Consider the following 22,456-nt stretch of genomic DNA (forward strand, 5'->3'; position numbering starts at 1 on the left):
AGCCTGGAGTGAACATTGCAAATTCCATGATGTTACGCCCACAAAGAAATTCCAGCAGGCAGCAGATGTTTTAATAAATATTGTTGCATTATGGAAGTTTTAAGATTTGAGTAGAATTATACAATACACAATACAAGTATGAGAGGCCACCTGGTGGTCAAAGGAATCAATTAAACTTGAAAGAGAGATGAGCAAAATATGTTCCGGGCTGATGAATTAAAAATATACAAATATAACCTCAGCTGGAATTCAGGAATCAACTGGAACTATAAGAAACAATTACAGATAGGTAGCCGTGTTTGTCTGCCATAGTCAAAACAAAAAATTTTTTTTCCTTCCAGTAGCACCTTAAAGACCAACTAAGTTAGTTCTTGGTATGAGCTTTCGTGTGCATGCACACTACTTCAGATATCTGAAGAAGTGTGCATGCACACGAAAGCTCATACCAAGAACTAACTTAGTTGGTCTTTAAGGTGCTACTGGAAGGAAATTTTTTTTTATATAAGAAACAAGCTATCCTTAGGAACAGATCCTTTAGGCAGGAGGAAATCAGGCTTGGTGGACAATTAATGCAATAAGCTAAACAAATCCCTAATACAGTTTCTTGGGCTGTGCAGTCATTTGGCTGATATGTCAGCAGACGAGACAGATGCACATTTAAAGCTAATACAGAATTTCTTAGACCTGGCAGCACCTCCAAAAGGCTTAAAGCAAGCAAAGAATGTGTGGACACTCTTCACAGCAGTGACATTGATCTGGTTTTGGGATAGAAAAGGGAATTTCACCAGGTGAAGCCTTTCTTATCCCTGTGTGGCAAGCTGCACTTGCAAAAATTCAATTTCTTCACAGGTATTAAAGGTAAACCACCCTCGTTGTCACCATCCAGGTTGAAGCGAGTCGTCATAGAATGAAATATAATCAAACCACATCCATTCTGCTCACTTTATACAGCTTCGTTATATGTGATATTAGAAAACAAGGAGTGTTTGTTCTTTATTTCTTGCTATTGGAATTTTTTTGGGGGGCGGCGGAGATTTATAGACTTAGTCATGAAATTCTCTAAGTGGTAGACACTACAAAATTACTGAAAAAACGCAGCTAAAATCCACAAAACTTTTTTTTTTAATGTATAAGATTACTAGCAGTGAAACTTAAAAAAAACAACAACAGAAAAGTAAATAATATGTCTGGGTGGGCTTGCTAAAATAAGGAAGTTTTCTGTAGGCATCTAAAACAATAGAGTGAGGTTGCCTTCCTAATGGCAAATTGATGTAGATGATCAGTTTCTCATGCATCCATATTGTCATTATGATGGTCTTCTGGCCGCTATTGTACTATTTAGATATGTCTTTTTATGCAACTTGGGCCACTTAACTTCTCTGCAGCTGTAGGACTTAAGGTAAAGGTAAAGGGACCCCTGACCATTAGGTCCAGTTGCGGACAACTCTGGGGTTGCGGCGCTCATCTCGCTTTACTGGCCGAGGGAGCTGGCATACAGCTTCTGGGTCATGTGGCCAGCATGACTAAGCCGCTTCTGGCGAACCAGAGCAGCGTGCGGAAACGCTGTTTACCTTCCCGCCGGAGTGGTACCTATTTATCTACTTGCAATTTGCCATGCTTTCAAACTGCTAGGTTGGCAGGAGCTGGGACAGAGAAACGGGAGCTCATCCTGTCGCGGGGATTCAAACTGCCGACCTTTCAATCGGCAAGCCCAAGGCTCAGTGGTTTAACCCACAGCACCACCCGTGTACCATACTGTAGGACTTACCCTTGACTAATTACACCCTACTGAATCAGGGCCACTCATTTTCCAGCTGGGTCACTCCCAGGCATCATCTCAAAAATATTTCTTTCAGATGTCCCAATGCTTTGAAGGCCAATCCTTTTGGATGCCAGCTGGGTGATTATATATGTTGTGGAAAAGATAACAAAACTTGCTATAGTAATATGATTGTTAGTATGTGTCCATGATATCATCTACTGTAACAGATGCAAATTTAATTAAAAACAAAATTAGTTTTCAGAGTTTCTGGATGAGATATATTTAATGTCTCTGCTACAATGTATACAGCGTTTTTCTTAAGGTTTGTGTTATATTAAATGTGGAAGCTGGCTGTTGCATTCTCCTATATACAGTCAATGGAATTCAGGAAGGATATTTAAATCAGTGTGGAGTAACTGAAGGCTGTCTATAGAGGTTGGGCCATTTTCTATTACTTATTTCTTTACTTCATATACTGTGAATTCTCATGTTAACGTGGAAGAAGACAAATGAAGTGCAACAGAACAGACTTTTCGGTTGGGCTTTTAAAAAGCACAGCTTGATTAAAGTTTTCTAATGTTGGCTAGTTATTAAGTATTTTGTCATTTGCATCAATTTTGTTACATTTGTATCCATTTACAGGCTACAGCCTGACCTATTTACTGTCATTCACAAGACATCTTTGTGCACCTTCTCAAATTTGTTGTGTGGTATTTCTTAGTTTCAGAAAGGATTTAAAACGAAACAAAACAAAAAACCTGAACATTTTTAGTTATGGGGGGAAATGTATGTTGGGAGTTCTAGATATACATAAATTATATAGACCATAAATCCTCATGAGATTTACACTAACCCTACTTAAATTTTCAATTTTCTTCTGCTAGAGACTATTGTAGAAGGAGAATTGATTTGAACAGTACGAGTGTGTGTCTATCTAAACAAACACACACACACATACACTGTTCCAACTTTCGCATACTTATCCCTGGCTGAATGGGAAATCAATGCACGCTCCCAATCCAGCTGCTAAGACTCCCATGTATTGCTCTTTTTAAAAGCTGAAATCTTATCAGCTCCTTGGAAAGATCAGGGGTGGGGATCATTATCTGAAAGAAATTGCTCACCCAAAGTCCCCCTAGAGGTCTAGAGCAGGGGTAAATGCCCCTTTTTGGCCCAAAGGCAGCACTAAGAATCAGCCACCCCTCTGAGGGTTGCTTGCTAGCAGCGGGAATGACTAATGCACGCCACCTTTTGAACGCATCACATTCATCTGCCACACCTACCCATTCATGATACATAAAGCACACCTGGAGACAAACAACACACTCTAGAGGGCCATGGCACCCATGCGGCAAGGTGAGGTTACTGGCTCAGGTGGCAGGATCCACAGGGGCAGCATATCCTGATGTAAATATTTATCCCCCCCCCACTCCACCCCTGTTCCTGATGTAGCTATTCATTCACCCTTTCTTCCCTTGCAGTGAGGGTGACACTATTTTGTGGTTCACCTCAGATGTCAAAATGCCTTGGGCCGGCCCTGAAATTCTCACATACACACATGTGGGCACATGCCATACTAAGCCCCATTGCAGCTGAGTTCAGAAGACTAAACCTCTCCTCTTAGCTGTTGGTGGTGCAATGGAGAAACCAAGTCCACAGGAGCTCTGTAAAGAGAGGAGAGGTTTAAACAGAAGAGCAATTCTAATCTCTTATTAATTTAAATCTCTCCATCCAGTTCAGTCCTGCAATGGTAAAAAAAAGTCCCATCTGCTTACCTTGCAAACGCACCCTTCTCTCTTCTGCAACACCATTCTTCTTCCTGTTGCTTTCTGTTCCCTAACCAGTAAGACTGCCTAACAATGGCACCAAGTAAGAGGAAGGAGCAGTGCTTCACAGAGGGAGAAGAGGACCTCTTGGGAAGGGCTGCTGGCCACCTACAGTGGTTTGCCAGGCCAGATCTGGCCCACAGGGCCACCGTTTCACCACCCCTGATCTAGAGGAGCTTTGGGTAAGATCATCTCTTGTGGCATTGACATTACCAGTTAAAGTTCTAATCAGTGAAACAGCGGCTTCAATAATTATAATAACAATAACCGCAGCCACAACCTCAAGAAAGGCAATATTTTCCAAGATCAAAACGCCGTCAGGTCAAAGCAGCTTATTTAATCTGTTAAGTGATGAGCATGAAGCCCACAGCTTATGTTGCAAGGATATGTAGTCTTGCAAGTTGAGGGGGAAACCCACGTGACGTTTCAGACGTCTCAGTTCTCATTGATACACACATAAAATTACCTAGTGGGAATTCCAGTGGTCATACACACAGAGTATAAGCAGGGAAGGGAGAAATACGATAACATATTTTGTATAGCTTTTCCTGCCTGTAACATACACTTCTATTTAAGGAGGAAAGCGGCAGATAAAATGGCTTAGAGTGTTATTGCTATGCTAGTCGCAGGTAATGGGGGAAACTGAGGACACTTTATGATAATATTTTATGATACTGCTGTTTGTTTTACGGTTATATTTGTTTTTAGTTTTTATTGTGATTTATATTTTTTATGTCTAAGCCACCTAGAGTTTGATTGTATCATAGAAAGGCAGAATGTAAATCCAAATAAATAAAGCACATAAGCTTTTTACGCCACTGCAAGACACACAGAGTCCATGCTCAGCTAACATTATTCAGCTGATAGCCGATCATGAACCATGAATTCTGCGCAGGTGTAGAGACCATTTTCTTGCTCTTTTGGCACAATGCTAAAAGCAAGCGCCAAGGCAGGAGCATTACAAATATGTGCAAAGGACCTCAGCCCTATTTGTTTATTTGGTATCTGTAGGTTTCAAACAAATGATTTGGTGCTGTAGAATGTGTGGCCTAGACTTGTACCTGGAAATCAATATGCACACTGGCCTCTTCCAGTTGACACAACATCAGTCTGAAAGGGGTCTATGTGCTTTTTAATGTCCGAAAGTCCCAAACACTTGTCAGCTAGGGAGGAGGTCATGGTTGTAACTAGAGGTAGGGCTAGCCTAGGCATTACAGAGAACCCTTTCAAGTGTTGTGGAACCCACAGGCATGTAATACATTAGTGGTGGGGAACACGTTCTGCTTGACAGGCCAAACCCTTACCTTCTGACCTCTAGAGGGCCAAATCTGACATCTGGACAGGGCTACCCAGCTGTCAATCACCTGATGTGTGGTGACGCTACACTTTGAAGTCCCAGCTGTCGGGACTTCAAAGCACAGTGTTGGGTAGTTTGAAAGCCCTTTTGCAAGCAGCCTGGAAGTTTAAAGAGCAACACGGGGCTGTTTGAAAAGGGGCTGGGAACTGGTACATGCAACCAAAGTGATCAGGATTTAGTCTCCATTCACCAAGTGCACCAAAGGCTGCATCCTATTGCTTTGGCTATGTGCGTCTGTTCCCAGAAAGGAACAGGTGTGGGTAGCCATAGTGAACAGGACTGAACCTCCCTCTGCATCGTGCTCAGTTTGGCTGCATTGGCCCCAGCAGGAGAACTGGTGTACACAGCCAAAACAGAATCAAACCCTGCTCCCCACTGTCCACCAGCTGATGTCACCTCTCATCAGAATGATGTCAGTTGATTGGCAGGTAGGTGTTGTTTTTAAAATAGCCTTACAGTCCTGATTTGACCCGCTGTTGGGTGAAGGTTGGCCCATGGGCTCGAGGATCCTCACCCCTGGAATACATGAATAGGGCTGTAGATGACTCAGTTTCTTGAACCAAGTGTCAGAAAGCATATCTGCCACCAGAAATATTAGTTCAATAAGAAGGTATCACTTTTCCTACTTTGTTTTCCTGAGAAAATGAAATATCTTTGAAAACCGATGTGATAAATTACATCTGATGTGTGTTTTTTCTTCTTCATTGCTGAAAATGACATGTTGTGGAGAGGGTCAGACAAATTCATCCTATTACTCAAAAAAGGATTTTAGAGGTTTTTGGTGTGTGTGTGTGTTTGTTTTTTTAGCAAGAAGCACTGATAGCAGTTAACCCATTTTCTTTTTTCCTGGATAATATAGTTTACCTTCAACAGCTCAGAGATGGGGGTTGGGAACATGGGACACATTTTTCTGCTATTGAAATAAGAATACACTTTAAAACCACACAAGAAGCCCTGCTGGAATAGCCATCCATTATAGCATCCTCTTGTTTGTTTGAGGGAATTAGAACAATAAAATATGGTGAGTTTCCAGTGTCCCTTCTTGGGCAAAGCACTTGAGTGGCTAGTCATGAACCAGATCCAGGTGTTCATGGAGAAAACTGAATTTCTAGATCCATTTCAATCAGGGTTAAGGTCCTGTTTTGGCACAGAAACTGCTTTGGACGCCCTACATGACAGGAGAGAGACAGGGGAAATGTTTCCCTGTTACTTCTCCTCGACCTCTCTGTGGCTTTTGATTTCCACTGACCATGATATGCTACTGGAGCGGCTGTCCAAGTTAGGGGTGGGTGGCCCCACTTTGCAGTGCTTTCAGTCCCACTTGGGTGGTTGCTTGGGGAGCGCTCTTCAGCCCTGTGTAGTGGTCAGGTTGCTCACTGGGACAAGGCAGCTTGAACATCAATCCTGGCCCAACTGTACTGGCTGCCGATTATTTTCTGGACCCAATTCAAAACGCTGGTTCTTACCTATAAAGCTTTAAATGGCTCAGGATTGCAATACCTCAAGGACCGCCTTTCCTTCTTTGAACTGATTTTGTGATCACATCCCCTGTGACTTTCTTTGTGTCTCCTCTGCAAAAGGTCCAGAGGGTGGCAATGTATGAATGGGTCTTTTTTGCAGTGGGTCCCTGCTTGTGGCATGCTCTCCTCAGGGAGAGGCACTCACTTGGTGCCTTTATTACATATCTTAAGGCACTAGGCAAAAACAGGCTGATCAGCATATTTCCTGTCTTTCCAACTCACTCATCCATTCTTACTTTTGTTCATCACTCACAGATGTCCACACTTAGGCTTAGATTTCTGGATTCAGCACGGCACCAGTCATTATGGCTGAGGGAGGATGTGAGGAGTGGCCAAAGGTCTTAGATAATTTATTTTTATGACAAATCATGGCCAGCGTTCGCCTGGTATGGAATACTATTTGATGCAAGTAGGTACTGTGTTTATGTTAGAAAAGCTAACACCATTTAACAGTGTCTTTGTTAGCATTTCTGAATTTAAAAAAAATTATTTTATTTTTTGCAAAAAGAGATATTCAAATCTGTCCTAGAGAAATGTGCTTTTAACTTGCAGCACACCCCTTTCAATCAGCATTAGAAGCTGAAGTCATATTTTACAAAAAGCTGAAGGCTGCAATTTTTGCCATTTAGGCTAAAAGTTTATTAGCAAACCATAATCACTATCCTGATTGCAATTAAAAAGGCTCCCAAATGGGTCAACATGCTTAAGTGCGATATGCAATCATTTAGATTTTAACATGATGGTTATTACTTATTACCAGGATGCACAATGAGATATTGATTACTTTTAACCTTTAGATCTAAGGATTCAAGAAAGGTCAAGGCAGTAGAGTAGTCTACCTTTCCTGTCTAGTAAACTTATGGCCTTTAACAGAATTCTAATGATTCTAGTTGGCAAGGCAGATCTGAAATTAGTTTATTCTCTTGGCAGACAGAAATTATGACATATTTTTTAAAAGTCTGCGCGGAGAGCATATTTTGTACTTTCTGTTACAAGCCAAGTCATAGAATCATAGAATATTGAAGTTGGAAGGGGTACCAAGGGTCATCTAGTCCAACCCCCTGCAATGCAGGAATCTCAGCTAAACCATCCATGACAGATGGCCATCCAACCTCTGTTTAAAAACCTCCAAGGAAGGAGAGTCCACCACCTTTCGTGGGAGCTGTCCTCAGAGCTGTTGAGAGCATATAGAGGCTATGTCATTAATTTCAGCTTCTGTTAGTGTTAACTGTTTTAAACCCATGCTTAGTCAACAGAATAGAGTGTGGGGAACACTTATTTGTAACATCTTTCTTTCTTTCTTTCTTTTTTGCAGGTATATAGTTTACACCAGAGATGGAGAACCTGTGGTTCTCCAAATGTTGCTGAATATAACTGCCACCATCCCAGATCATTGGTCATGCTGGTGGGGCTGATGGGAGTTGGAGTCCAGCAACATCTGGAGGGCCACAGGTTCCCAGTTCTGCTTCATACACAGACATTAGCCCTCTTCAGGCACCCAAATTCTATGTACTGCATTCATGTGAAGGGAGTGACTGCTGGGATGAACCTGCTAGGTCTGTCCCCTTTGAAATTGTCCTCTATCAGTTGATGGGTAATTGTGGAGAGCAGGAAGCCTCCTGTACTTGTGAGTGCTCCCCACAGGAATGTACCATGGGGGTGCCAGGGGACATTGGCCCTGGGCACACAATTTTTGAGGGGGCACAAACCAGGTGCCCCCCACAGGTGCCCCCAGCCCGTTGCTGTTCTCCGCTCACCAATAACCACGCTGGCTGGTCGGGCTCCCCACTGTGTGGGTGGGCAGGCAGATCAGTGTGGCCCCGCTTTGCTCTGGTGGGGAGTATAGCACCACAGTGTTGAACCATGCCTTCTCCGGGTGCCAGTAATCAATGCTATGCCACTGGCTCCCCACATGGTTGTTCTAAAATGCAGAGAGATCCACAAGCACAGGAGGCTCCCCATTTCACCCAGTCACTCAGCTGGTATTCATGAAGGGTGAGTTAGTGCTCTCATTTCCGAAGCCTGCAACCCATGTAATTACAGTACACAGAAGCATCAGAATACACAGGGACAACTATAGTGAGCTCTCAAATGCACAAAAGCATGCACAATTTATGTTGCAATCTTTACCCACTTACCTGGAAGTTAGCCCCATTGAACTCAGTGGGACTTACTTCTCAGGAGGCTGCATAGGATTGCACAGGAGATGAATCAAGCCTAAGAACCAAATATTTTGGATGTACACCGAAGGCACAAACCTTCAACGATTTTAACCATTTCATGCAGCGTTTGCTACACACTTTGTAATCTGGGATGGCGACTAACCCTGTACTTACACTTTGCCCTCCATCCCTACAATTAGAATAAATAATCTAGTCAAACAAATCTGTCGTATGTACAAGATAAAATAACGTGCCCGATGCTAGTTGAGCTACTGGTATTTCCGCTTTCGTTCGCTTCACTAACATTTGGGATGGCTTCTTGCCCTCAGATCCACAAACTGAACAGAGCTCACACTTCAACTTCAGAAGAATTATGGGCAAGAGAAACATATAACTGTTGTGTTACATTAATTTGCAGAACACTTGGCATTATCACTGCCAAGTAGTCAAATTGTTCCAGGTTGTTCCGGAAGGTTGTTATTAATAGCATGTTTTCTGAGGAAAGTTCTGTCTACTTTTGGAACTGCATTTCTGTTGCCAAGGAAACTCCTCTAAGCACAGCATTCTAGGAGCACACTACTGCTTTTGTTTGGCAGGATCCTATTCATATCATCTAAGTAAGCACTTTACACACACTTCAGCCTGCAGTTTCAAACCTTTAAGTATATTATAGCTGACGGTTTCCCTCTCTCCTTTGCACAGACTTTGCGTCCCCCACCACCCTCCTTTTACTTTCCCTAAATTATTTTAACAACGAAGAGCCCGGTACTACTTCCTCCCCTAAGCGCGTTTTCATTAATATGAATTATAGCTTCATAGCTTACAACATTAGTCTTTTAAGTGTTAATTATCTTTTCACTCAGAAATTAATGTAGTCATTTCCTCCTGACTCCAGCCTACACTGTTGTTATTGGAGTTCGGAGCAAAACATGTCACTGAATCCTGAGCCAGGATTCTTCTTCTTGTTGTTGTTGTGATTAATCCTGGTCACATGGACTATCTCTGCCAAAAGGAGATCACTGAAGAAAGGTGACAAAGACAGTGATTTCCTGACAGCAAAGAGTAAGACAGGGCTGTCTAGAAGTGATGCAAATGAGGGAAACTTTCACCATGGTTTGTTTGATCCAGGAGGCCGCAGCTCTGCACAGAGCCAGAGCGAAAAGCTCATGGAGCACCAGCACACCCAGAGGAGGAAAGGAACGGCATCTTCAGAAGTAAAGCAGTGCCATTTCCCTCAACAATTTACCAGTGAAAATATAGCCACTCTTATTTCCTCACAAATGATCACCACTGTTAAGCCCTACCCACCAACTTACTATCCTGCTACTGAAAGCTCTGCTTTGAATGAATCATTTAACTCTGCAATGGTCTATGCTGTACTGATTAGTAAAGTTTGTGTTTGGTTAAAGATATACAATAAATAGACACCTTAGAAATGATTTTAAGGATGGTGGTGGCAGTTTAAGATGGTACGACTGCAATTAATGTTGCCTAACTCCAGGCTCATTTGTTTTTACATTATTATTTTTTCAATGGGGAAATAATAAAGTTATAAGCTAATACACTGCATATTGTTGTGTGCTTCTGACAGTTTCCAAAAGAAATGCAAGAAACACACATAATCTGATGCATGTTTACTCTGTTTACCTATGAGATTCCTCAAGGGAAATGGTTCTTAGGGAAAGCAGAATTGCAGGAATTAAGAGCATTTCGTTACACAGATCTCAATTTTTCAAAAAGCAACAGATGTATTTTTGGGTTTTTGTTTTTTAAAAAACATGTTCCCTCTTTGAAAATCACTATCATTAGAGGCAGGGATGGAGAGAAGAAACCGCTTTCCCCCTTACTCACCAACACCAGCTGCAACTCTTAGCTTTTACAACATAAACCACTCAGGCACCTATATAGAGCCTTCAAACCACAATCCCCCTCCCCACCCTTAAAGAATTCTGGGCACCGTAGGTTGTTAATGCTTGCTGGGAATTGTAACTCTGCGGCGGATAAACTACAGTGCCCAGAATTCTTTGAGCAAGGAAAATGTGCTCTGAATATGCTTTAAAGATGTAGTGTTCACAGAGTTTGTGAAGAAGGCTGGTGGGTGGGTTTATGTGGGAGCAGGCACTCCTTCAGATATATGGGTCTCAAACTATATAGGGCTTTAAAGTCTTCAAAAATATTTTCCCTGATCTAAATCTCTCTTCCCGCCCGCCTCCCCCAGCTGCTATTAGTCCCACCTAGGATAAATGGAGGTTCCTTTCCCCACCACCACCACCTCCAACTTTCCTTAGGAAGCATTCACTTCTGATGAACATTTGAATGCCATTTAGTCAAGAGTACTACCCCCTCTTTGATTGGACAGCCTCGTATTTAAGCTTTCCTGTTGCTAAATCAACACATTTACTCACAAATCATTACGCCAGGATCAGTATTTCTTGTACCCGCCATGGCACACACATCCTTCTTGAAGATTTAATCAGGACACATTTTATGCAGTATGTATTTCAAGCACCTTAAATGCTTTTATAATCAACCCTCCAAATGTCAAAGGAGATGCCAACATTTTTATATTTGTAAAGAAATGTTTGGTTAATTTTACTCCCTACATGCTAACAATTTTAACAATCATATCTTACTCAATTTAATGGGGTTTTAATCTAACGCACAATTAATCTTCTGGGGAAAATGTAAGGAATTATCATTAACTTTCTCTGTCTAGTACATTCATTTCTAATCTCCACAGCTCCAATAAACCCTGATTTGCTTAATTTTTGAACACTCCAGGAAGAAATCTTGCATCAATACAGAGGTTTCTATTAAAGGATTAATGAGAGGAGTTTAGACGCTTGGGCCAGATCCTATAAATCCTATGTAGGATAATTATCTGTGGATCTTTAAAGAACGCTTGAGAGATCAGGTCCAGGTATTATAATGACAAAAGGAGGATGAAGCCAAAATGAACCCGGCAGAAACTTAAGGGGGTCCTTGGCATGGTACCACTGATGTCCCTTCAGACTCACATACCCCAATATCCCATGAGGTATTTTGTTTTTCTGCTGCCACCAGTGTCATGGCAGTGGCAGCAACACCACACACCACCATGTGAGCACCTGGCAGAAAGGGCAGTGAGTGGCAGCCCAGGAAAGTTTGGCTGGGAAGGGTCTTTCTGAGTCTCCTGAGGCCCTTGGCCAATGCTTGACCTGGTTGACAGCTGGTGCCAAGCCTGACCAAACATACTCAAAAGACCTAGATACTCTATTCCTAAAGTAACTTAAAAGTAGGATAGCTAGAGTGAGGATAACTATGCAACAGGGGGTAGAGTTTAAGACTGAAGACAGACACATTTCTTACATTAATATTTCATGCTTCTTTCCATCATGGAACCTGAACAGACCTACTTATAGTTCCTAAGTGGTCCCCCATCCAGGCACTGACCAGACCTACTAGCTTCAGCAAGATAGTGGTCTCTTGTGCCTTCAGAAAAAGAGTAAGCTCACAGCATGGTATATGTGCTGACAGCTCCCTTGTATTATTAGCATCAGGCCATAATATTGAATGATGAAATGTTATTCTTGCCTCTCCTACCTTGCCCACCCATCCAATTGCTATTAATGCAGGCTCCTCCTCCTCTGCCAGCAAGCAAAGTGTCCAGAATTCAGGTGCCTGGGAGGGAAGGTGAATGACCTCCCTCTGCCTCCGCAGCTGGCTGCAGGGAGCTTTTGTTTCCTAGGCTGAGGAGGAGATGGTGGTAGCAGTATTGATCAGGCAGCTGAGCAAGTAGGGAGGGTCAAGAATTACATATCAGCATTCAATTCACCGGCACGCAAGAGAAAGACATCAATATAAAAAGAAGGCTGACGGAGTATTGACAGCCCTGTGGCTCACTTTCCATACTACGTCAGCCTTTAGCCTAATATTGTATAAACTGAGATTTCAAAATGATTGCAGGTTTGTTTGGAGTCAGAAGGAGGAGAATTCGTCTTTGATATAAGATTACATTAAAGGCTTGAACCAACTGAGAACAAAAAACTACAGCTCTGCTCTATGTCAATTTTACCAAGGCCTCCTATCGTCATCTATCAGGATAAAATCAGGGGAAGAAAGGCTTGGCTTGAATCGGTATGGAATTAGAGAAAAACATCACTGGGGATACATGCTGAACTGTGAATATACAGATAATTTTCTCATACCTAGTTCTGGCATCGCTATATTGTTATTATGCATTTAATGTATGCTCTTGCCTTGCAATGTACTTGTTTTATTATAGATCTTTCCCACTTATAGACTCCTTAGAGGCAAAGATTACTGCTGCCAATAGTGAAAACACAGCAGGTAACCTGGCAGAGGAGGTTTGCTGAGCTAGCTCAGTGGTGCAATTACTTATCAATTCAATAACTAGGAGGAAGATTCTGTAGATTTAAGAAATCTACCCCTAGAAAAGAGAAAGTGCAATGAACTGGCGTCTGTACAGTATAGTTGTTAGTGGAGCAACATGAATTAAAGCAAGAGAGAAACGGGATTCCAATCTTCCCATGATTTATTTCCTGTAGTTTCTGCACGAGGAACGACCAAATTCAACAGCTCAACGTTCAGTCGATATGGTTCAACACTATGGCACTATACTGTCAATAATATATGCATTCTACACACAATCTGTAAATGGAAACTCAAATTCTGCCTACTCAAATGAGCCCTCATGTGGTGGCAGCTAGCATATACCACATCACTAGAAAGGCTTCTGAAGGAAGAGTCTTTCCATTGTGATATATACCGGCCATCACTACATAGGGATGCCTCCACCAGAAGCATTCACCATGAGACACAGACACAATAACATCATACTGTGGTGTCTTTATCACTACTTTACCAAAGAATGTGTGAAATGACCCTAAGAAATTTATTCAGGTATCACCACATGTTCCTGGGAACTTGTTGAAACCGTTTAAAAACCTTAGGAACATAGGAAGCTGCCTTATACTGAGTCAGACCAGTGGTCCATTGACCTCAGTATTGTCTGCACTGACTGACAGCAGCCAGTTTCAGACAGAAGTGTCTCCCAACTGAAGCTTGAGAGGCCTCAGGTTAGATCTGAGACAGGCATGCAAAGCAGATGCTTTATCACTGAGTTACGGTCATTCCTGAGGGAAACTGCTAATATTAGAAAACTTTTAAAAAACAGGTTGTTATTGTTTTTTGCACCATTGCTTCTTCAAATGCTAGTTGGAAGTCTATTGTTTCATTCAGGGGGAAAATGTTTCTAGGGCCAAATGAAACCTGGGTGAAGGATTGCTTTCGCCTGGCTCACACATTTTAATTTCCACCACTTCGTTTACTCACAGGAGATAACTACAGCATGGTGTAGTGGTTAAGAGTGGTAGTCTCGTAATCTGGGGAACCGGGTTCGCGTCCCCGCTCCTCCACATGCAGCTGCTGGGTGACCTTGGGCCAGTCACACTTCTCTGAAGTCTCTCAGCCCCACTCACCTCACAGAGTGTTTGTTGTGGGGGAGGAAGGGAAAGGAGATTGTTAGCCGCTTTGAGACTCCTTTGGGTAGTGATAAAGCGGGATATCAAATCCAAACTCTTCTTCCTAAATGAACAGTGGGCCCAAAGCTTACATATCTCAGGGCCCTTGCAGACATTATTTTCATTGCACATTCATGATGGTTTGCTTTCATGATGCTCTTAGGGTGGTCATATGCAATCCAAAGGCAATTTGAGGGTGGATTGTTAGCAGGGAAAGAAACTTACCAGAGAGGGAAAGGATTAAGCACAATCACACACTGCTCTTCTGCAGCTGATTGCAGCCTTTGCAGCTGTACTGCATTCTGGGGTGGGGAGTTTATTGGGCTAACTGGTATGTCAGGTAAACTGGTCTGCGTTCAGAATCTGTGGAAAACCGCATAACGAAGTTGCCTCTATGAAATGTAATGACCACAGCTTTGTTTCTTTCTCATGTTTCACGTTAAGCTCCATGTCAGCTGCCCCATTTGTATAATGGAACAAGAAGAGCAGCTATTAAAGGTTACAAAATATACACACGGGTGAGAACAATGCAAACATGGGAATCCTATTATACAGTAAGTGTAACCACTTACAGCCTTATCTTAGATATAGCTGCTGTGGATGGTTGAAGCTTGTTGGTGTGGCACTTGAAGAATGCATACAGTCGTACCTCGGGTTACAGATGCTGCAGGTTACAGACGCTTCAGGTTACAGACTCTGCTAACCAAGAAATAGTACCTCGGGTTAAGAACTTTGCTTCGGGATAAGAACAGAAATTGTGCTGTGGCGGTGCGGTGGCAGCGGGAGGCCCCTTTAGCTAAAATGGTACCTCAGGTTAAGAAGAGTTTCAGGTTAAGAACAGACCTCCAGAACAAATTAAGTTCTTAACCCGAGGTACCACTCTATGTCTATCTTATCATGCTTTCTTTTTTCTCAATTGCCTCCTTTTGTAGAGGGTTTGGAAACAATCTATATTCTACAAAAAGCAATGGTGTAATATATAGTGCTCAACACTATATACAGTGGTACCTCAGGTTAAGATTTTACAACTGTAATGTAAAACATACAGAAGGTTAAAACTGCCATAAAATAGACTAAAACAAATTAAACACCTACAAACTTTAGAAACATTTGGGCAGGCTCGCCTGAATAAGAAAGTCTTCAGCAGGTGTCGAAAGGAATACCAGTATGATGAATCCTGCTATGATGTCCTGTGTCAGTAAAGCAATACTTTTTATGGGCGATCAAATGTACTCATTTGCTCAGTCAATGGTTTCTCAAATCAGACTAAGTGAATAAGCTTTCCTTGGAATTTACTAATGTAGAGAGTGAAATGCATGTGCATGGATTTTTAATTTTTCTCCGCTGTATAAAAAGTCCACAGAGGAACTGACACATCTAAACTGGCTTTCCAAATTACCTGAATGTACAAGTATTTAAGTATTCTGTATAGGAAGTTCTTACAGAAACTACAAAGGAGTAAATCATGGAATCTTAGAGATGGACGGGGTCCCAAGGGTCATCTAGTCCAACCCCCTGCAATGCAGGAATCTCAGCTAAAGCATCCATGACAGAAGGCCATACAACCTCTGTTTAAAAACCTCCAAGGAAGGAGAATCGGAATCTCCTTTCTGGCAGCTTGAAGCCATTTCACAGTTTTAAAAGCCTACCTTCCAGAGCAGGAGAAAACAAGCATTCTCCTGTGACAGCCCTTAAGATATTTGAAGATGGCTATCATATTTCCTCTCAGCCTCCTCTTTTCCAGGCTAGACATATCCAGCTCCTTCAAGTGCTCCTCATAAGGCTTAGTTTCCAGACCCTTGATCATCTTGGTTGCCCTCCTCTGCACACGTTCCAGCTTGTCAACATCCTTCTTAAATTGTGGTGCCCAGAACTGGACACAGTATTCCAAGTGTGGTCTGACTAAGGCAGAATAGAGTGATACTATAACTTCCCTTGATCTGGACACTATACTTCTGTGATCACAGCCTAGAATAGCATTACCTTTTTTTGCTGGTACATCACACTGTTGTGTGGCTTGTGGTTTTTTATTTTAAAAAACACTCACGTTTCATTAAATTATATATACAAAAATAAATAGAGAAGAAAGAAAACAACTTCTATTTGACCTTGAGTGTGCCATTTCTTGCATAAGAAATAAAAAAAGGCTAGAGGGTAGTTGTTCCTTGTCGTTATACTGTTGCTGATTCTGTTGTTAGTTATTAATTTTATTTTTTATGATTCACAATCTGCTCTTTGAGATATGCCATATGCTCAAAGCAATTCAAGGATGACAACTGTCAAAATTAGTCCAATAAAAATTGCCTAAATGAGGAAGATTTACTACATCCTGATATGTCTGTAGAAAGCCCCTCCTCCACTCCCAAAATGCTTCCCCCCATCTCTACATCACATACAAAAGTCCAGAATTAGAGTTGAAAATGAAATTATTGCTTTTGAAGAAGTTATCTTAATTTTTTTTTGTTAAGCAAAAGTTATCAGAAACAGAAAACAGCTCTTTCCCCCCTTTCTCTTTCTTTGTAAGGCACAAGGGGTTGTATCCTACTCAGAGTAAACACATTGAAATTAATGGCACAAGTTAACTATGTCCATTCACTTCAGTGGGGCTACTCAAAGGTATGGCTAACATTGGCTGCAACCCAAGATTTGCAACCAATGCACAAGTTTACCATTACCATACTTAATTCATTAAAGGCACATTGTATTAATAAAATAATATTTGTGTTATGCAAAGTAAATGGGAAAAATCCTATATCCTGAAACAATAAGCTAAATCAAGGCACCCCCCACCCTCGCCTTTACTAACATGGCATGAAAGGTAGATAAAACCAGACGAACGCTCCAATCAAAACACATTTTCTAAATGCTACTATCATCCCCCCTCTTCATTTTGTTTCAGTCTACTTATGAATGCAGTTTCATCTATTTCTATTCACACCAAAGACAAATCTTTGTCCTCCCATAGAATTGCACCAAATGGAATGTGATAAAGGAAACTTTCTCACAATTATGATGTTGGTGCAGGCTGTCAGCACAGAGGGGATGGAAATTAGGTTGGGGACAGGGAAGGGAATTCTAATAGACACCATGATATATACAATGAACGCAGGGCTATCCTGTGAGAGAAAGACTTGTCAAACTAATCAGATCTTCTATAGCTAGGTAAAGGCAGTAACGGAAGCGCTAACCTTGTAAAGATGCAGCTGCTGCTCCTCTGACATCATCAGGTCATGGCTGTCTATCACTATGGATTCCATGTCAATCAGCCAATCCCAGAGCTCCTGGTATTCTGAATCAAAGTCCAAAAGGCTGCAGATAAGGAATAAAATGTATTATGCATATTAGGGTATAGCTGTTAAGACCTTGTATTAGAATATAAGATATTCTCAAAAACGCATGATATCCCTAGCTCTGTTGCGGAAGAGATTCTTTATTTCAACAGGATAAATGAGAATTCAACTCCAGTATAAGCCGTGACCTAAATCTCAGCAAACGATACTAGATTCTGTCAACAACAGCAGACATATTTCTCTTCCTTCAAAAACTTTAAAAGAAATGGGAATTACATACAGGGCTGCTTAATGGTTTTTAAAGTGCTAACATATTTAGCAAACTTCTCCGCGATGAGCATTATGTGCTATTATTTGCACCAAAAACACTACTTTCACAGAAAAAAAATGACTCAATCCATTTAGCCATTCCTCTGCTGTCTATCTGCCTATCTCTGCAAATATATATCCTACGTTTATTTTCATGCATGAGTAGCTAGCATTTCAACATAACACTTTAAGATAGGCTTGAGTGAATATGGTAAGCCAGTGAGAACCAAGGCCAGATACAGTATTAGACAGGTGTTCCCTACAGACATGTTAGAAACAAAGGTAAGGACAGGAAGTCAAAACAATGAATCCTTGAATAGCCAGCAATCATTAAAATTCAAAGGAGGATCACAACGGTTTCCAAGAAAATAAATCATTAGAATAAGGAGCTTAAAAGGATTAATGTTATTCTCTATTGAAAGCCTAGTGAATAAGTAAAACACTGTGATACAAAAAAAGAAAAGAAAAGAAAAAAGAAAAAAGTAACAGAAGGTGCACACGAAAAAACTGCAGAAATGTCTGAAGAGTGACTCTTAAAAGAAAGAAAAAATCATTTAGACTTGCTAAACTGCTGTCACTCTCCAAACCCTTACCTTTGGCTTTGAAGAACAATTATGAATCTAAGGACCATATGATAGTGTGTAGCATTATTGCTTACCAAAACTAATTACGGTAACTTAGTATATTTAGATTTAAATTATGTTATTTGCAGCCCACAGGGGAATCAGTGTATCCTGCAAGCAAAGCAATATTAATACTTGGGATATAAGTATTTGGTGCCATCAATTGAAGCTAAACCAGATTAAAACAAAGTCAGCACTCATATAAGGCTTCTATTATGATCACACTTAGGGTTAGTTCTGCAATAATGATTGAAGCTATGGGATCATTTGTGATTCAACTCCCGTGCATATACAGTAAAATCTATTTTGGAATGCATCACAGTAATCCAAACAACTAGTTTAAGGTTGAACCCAGATACTGGATTCCTGGTCCATCCAGGTCACAGGGTTGCCCTTGAACAAGCTAGATGGGAGAGACATTGCAAAATAGCAAATCATAGAATTGTAGAATTGGAAGGGACTCTGATAATCATCTAGTCCCCTGCATTGCCGAAATCTCAACTAGAGCATCCATGGCCAACTGATGGCCATCCAACCTCTGCTTAAAAACCTCCAAGGAAGGAGAGTCCACCACCTTCCAAGGGAGTCTATTGCACTGTCAAACAGCTGTTACGTTCAGAAAGCTCTTCCTGATGTTTAGTTGGAGTATCCTCTTACGTACAAAGGTTAAAATCACACCTGCTGCCCCACCCACTTTTGCCATCCACCAATAGCACCCCCCCCCAAAATTGTCCACAGGACTATTCTCCTATAGAACACAGCAGCATCTAAGACCAATCAAGAAGATGGCAGCAAAAGAGCCCTATTGGCCAAGCTCATAAAGTCATGGTATTTTGAGTAGCATTCTCAATCGCAAACCCACCGTGTGAAACTCCGCCGCTCCTTACAAGCAGTTTAACCATGATGAGATCATCGTTCAAAGCAAATTGAAATGCAGACTTAAAATGATTGATGTTAGGGGTGCAACTCAGTGAAAGAGCAGATGTGTTGGCACCTCCAGGTAGGACTGGGAAAGACCCCATCTCAAACCTGGGTGATCCACTGCCAATCAGTGTAGGCATTGCTGAACTAGATGTGCCAATATTCAGACATGGTATAAATTCCTGTGTTCCGAAAACTTTCTGTGTTCCGAAAAAAATAACTGCAACCATACAAACTGTGAAGCCAACAAATGTGGTTTAAGTTTATTTAGTTCCACTAGCCGGATTGCAGGATTGAGTTGTAAGGAATGTATTTTAATTTGGTGGACAGGTAATCATAAATGCAGAGTTGCACACCTAATCCTCTGAATGCAAACATATTTCTTAAGGTGTGGACATTAATTCACTGTATAAAATGAAAATTCATGAGAGTCTTTCTCATGAGAAAATCATCTTGTGAGTACCATTAACAAACAAAAAATTAATGTGGAATTATTTTCACCAGCCAATTGTTCAAGTTTAACATTCTGTATAATTTCTAGTATTGTTATTCAGCTTGCATAATTTCTTTGTTAAAGTGCATATCCCATTTAGAAGTACTAAGGAAAGGCTGCATTCCATCAAAAATAATCCATTCATGGACAGAAAAAAAACATCCTTTTCTAGTATTCATCTGCTATATCTATTTTTTTATATCATCCTTTTTGAAACCTTCATTCAGCATCATATAACTAACCAGAATGATTTCATAAAATGATCAAAGGTCTTTCAATTCCACGAATTTTGATCTTTCTTCACTTTGGTAAGTTGCCCCGTGCAAAAACTAGATATAAGCTATGCTTATTACCTAAACATTCCTGCAATCAGCTGTTCTTCAAAAAATTGTTATAAAAGAGAGTTGCAAGAAATTAGTTGACTATTAGCCACGTATGGTCTAAACTTCTAGCGATAAATGAAGGCAAAAGCACATGGTCATATGCATAAGCAGAGGACTTTGGACAAAAATTAAGAATTTGGGGGAAATGGCTGTTGGTCTTAAGGATGTATGCCCATTCACGACCACTAGAGGCTTTGATTCAATTTGCATGCATGCTAAGCATGGCTTAGCATGAACGAACAGAGCAAAGGTAGTAGTTACTGTGCTCTTCCCATGATCCTCCTGCTGCCATCCTACCCCGGATGACACCTAGATTTATGTCTGAACCTGGGCTTGCAGTTTGACTCACTCTAGACAAACTGCAAGCTGTAACCATGTTTTGTTTGTGACTTAAGGCTCATGGTTTGTCTGGTGAGACAAACCATGAACTCTAGTTCAGATGTAATGCTAAGCCCTGTGTAGAGCAGCAGCAGCAGCAGCAGCAGCAAGGGAGGAGCATAGCACAATCTTCACTCTGGGAAACAGCAAACTTGCTTGCTTACACTAAGCCATGGTTTGGTTTAGCGTGACCTGCTGTTACTGGCCACCCCAATCTCTGCCAAGTGGTGTTGGAATATTCTGTTCCACCTTAAGAACAGACGTGTGGAATTGTTGTATGTCACATGTCTGTTTACACTCCAGCACAGCTTGCTGGGAACTTCCGTTTGTGTATAGCTTTTGCTTATGCTGCTTGCTTTGGATACGAAGGAGAACAGACATGTTTCCTTTTGTCCTCATGTATGCTGAATAAACTGCTTGTAAATATACTCACATAGCCTCTCCTGCTAATTCTGTTGCGCAGCGTTTCTCTGCTGAGTAGCGTGCCCTAGCTTCTAAAGCTCGGGTCGCAAATTCATGCACCAAGATCTGGAGATCGCCTGGCACATCGGCCGGTGGGCTGGAGCCAGCTGGGGGCCAGCTGGAGCCAGCTTGGTTGCATGCCAACAAGTGGTGCAATAGGTTTCAAGGGGTCTTGACACTCAACTAGGGTCTGTGTTCCTTTGGGGTAAATGAGGTGTGGTGGAGTCTGTCTGCAGTGTCTTCGAAATAGGATTTATTTAAACATATTTACATTGGAAGCTTTCAGTGGAGAAAGATTTCACAGTATTCATATCTCAGGAGAAACCCGACCTTCACACTGGTGCAGCACTGGAGTCCAAAGAATCTTGCACATTATCTCTGTGCCTCTGTCCCAGCCTGCCAAGATGGTTCTACCCCTGAAGTACTAGCCCCACTCTTCTCCTTCCCAAAGATCCTTGTCAGGAAAAAAAATCCAAGCCTCGTGTAAAACAACACTTTTTTTCCTGTGGGCACAGCCTGCCCCCTCCCCTGTTTTCGTACGTCATGGAAGCTGAAATCCTAAACCTTTCTCTTCCCATGGTAACCATGGGAACTCCTCCCTCGGTCCACCAGACAAAAAATGTCTTGCCCTGATGATGGGTTTCATTGAGGGGTTAATGACTTGCTTCCAGAACCTTTTGCCTTTCTTTCTGACCCCTATCCGGGTGATGTCTTGGCCTGGAAAAAGATGCTTAGCCTTCAGTACTTCAAATATTATCTGAACTCTTCCACTTATTACTTTCTAGCATTTACTAACTCTGTTACCTGTTATCTGTAAACTGAGCCTCTGTGAAAGAAAGGGCAGCTTATTAACAACAGACCAACTTCTGATCGTAAGAAGGGAAACAGTGGCATAAAGGAAGCAACATTGTACTGGGAAGAAAAGAATCATACAAAGAGAGAAAAGGCAGCAATCAATTTTTTAAAAAATGAGTAAAAGTGGGAAGGAAAACTAGAAGAAATAAAAGTGTTGGCATCAAGAAAACAGTGGTGGAAGAAAACATATTGAAAGAACATTTAAAAAGAGAAATGACTGAAATTCCAGAACAGTTTCTGTGAGCAAAAAGAAAGAAAGAAATACCTATATATATCTATAGTTGGGGGTGGGGGAAGTAACAAAGTGAAAGACAGCGACATTTGTATAAAAGATATAAAGAAGTGGGCAGAGTATACAAGATTCATTTATTTAGATTTTTGTTCCAACTTTCCACAAAACAGCTCAAGGTATACAGCGTTCTGAAACAAGGTTTTTCACATAACAATACAAAAGAGAGAGAAAGGGGCAGAAAGATGAGCTGGCCTGAACAATCTATACTTTCCTTATGCTGGGTGAAAATATATGCTGCTACTACACAATGACCAGTGAATTGTATACCAGCTATGCCTGGGAAGAATGGGGGGGAAACACA

The 22,456-nt window shown here is 41.4% G+C and overlaps 1 protein-coding gene across 3 annotated transcripts in view; it reads right to left on the reverse strand.

Moving 5' to 3' along the window:
- The window catches only part of AKAP6 (A-kinase anchoring protein 6), a 241,344-nt gene that overhangs the window by 61,262 nt on the left and 157,626 nt on the right, over positions 1 to 22,456 (reverse strand). For all 3 annotated transcript variants that reach the window (XM_053380690.1, XM_053380707.1, XM_053380698.1), the window contains exon 9: positions 17,338 to 17,458. In XM_053380690.1, the coding sequence (XP_053236665.1) occupies positions 17,338 to 17,458 (121 nt within the window). The remainder of the gene's footprint in view (positions 1 to 17,337; positions 17,459 to 22,456) is intronic.

Source organism: Podarcis raffonei, chromosome 1 (genome assembly GCF_027172205.1).
Source record: "Podarcis raffonei isolate rPodRaf1 chromosome 1, rPodRaf1.pri, whole genome shotgun sequence".
In the NCBI taxonomy this organism is placed as follows: Eukaryota; Metazoa; Chordata; class Lepidosauria; order Squamata; family Lacertidae; genus Podarcis; species Podarcis raffonei.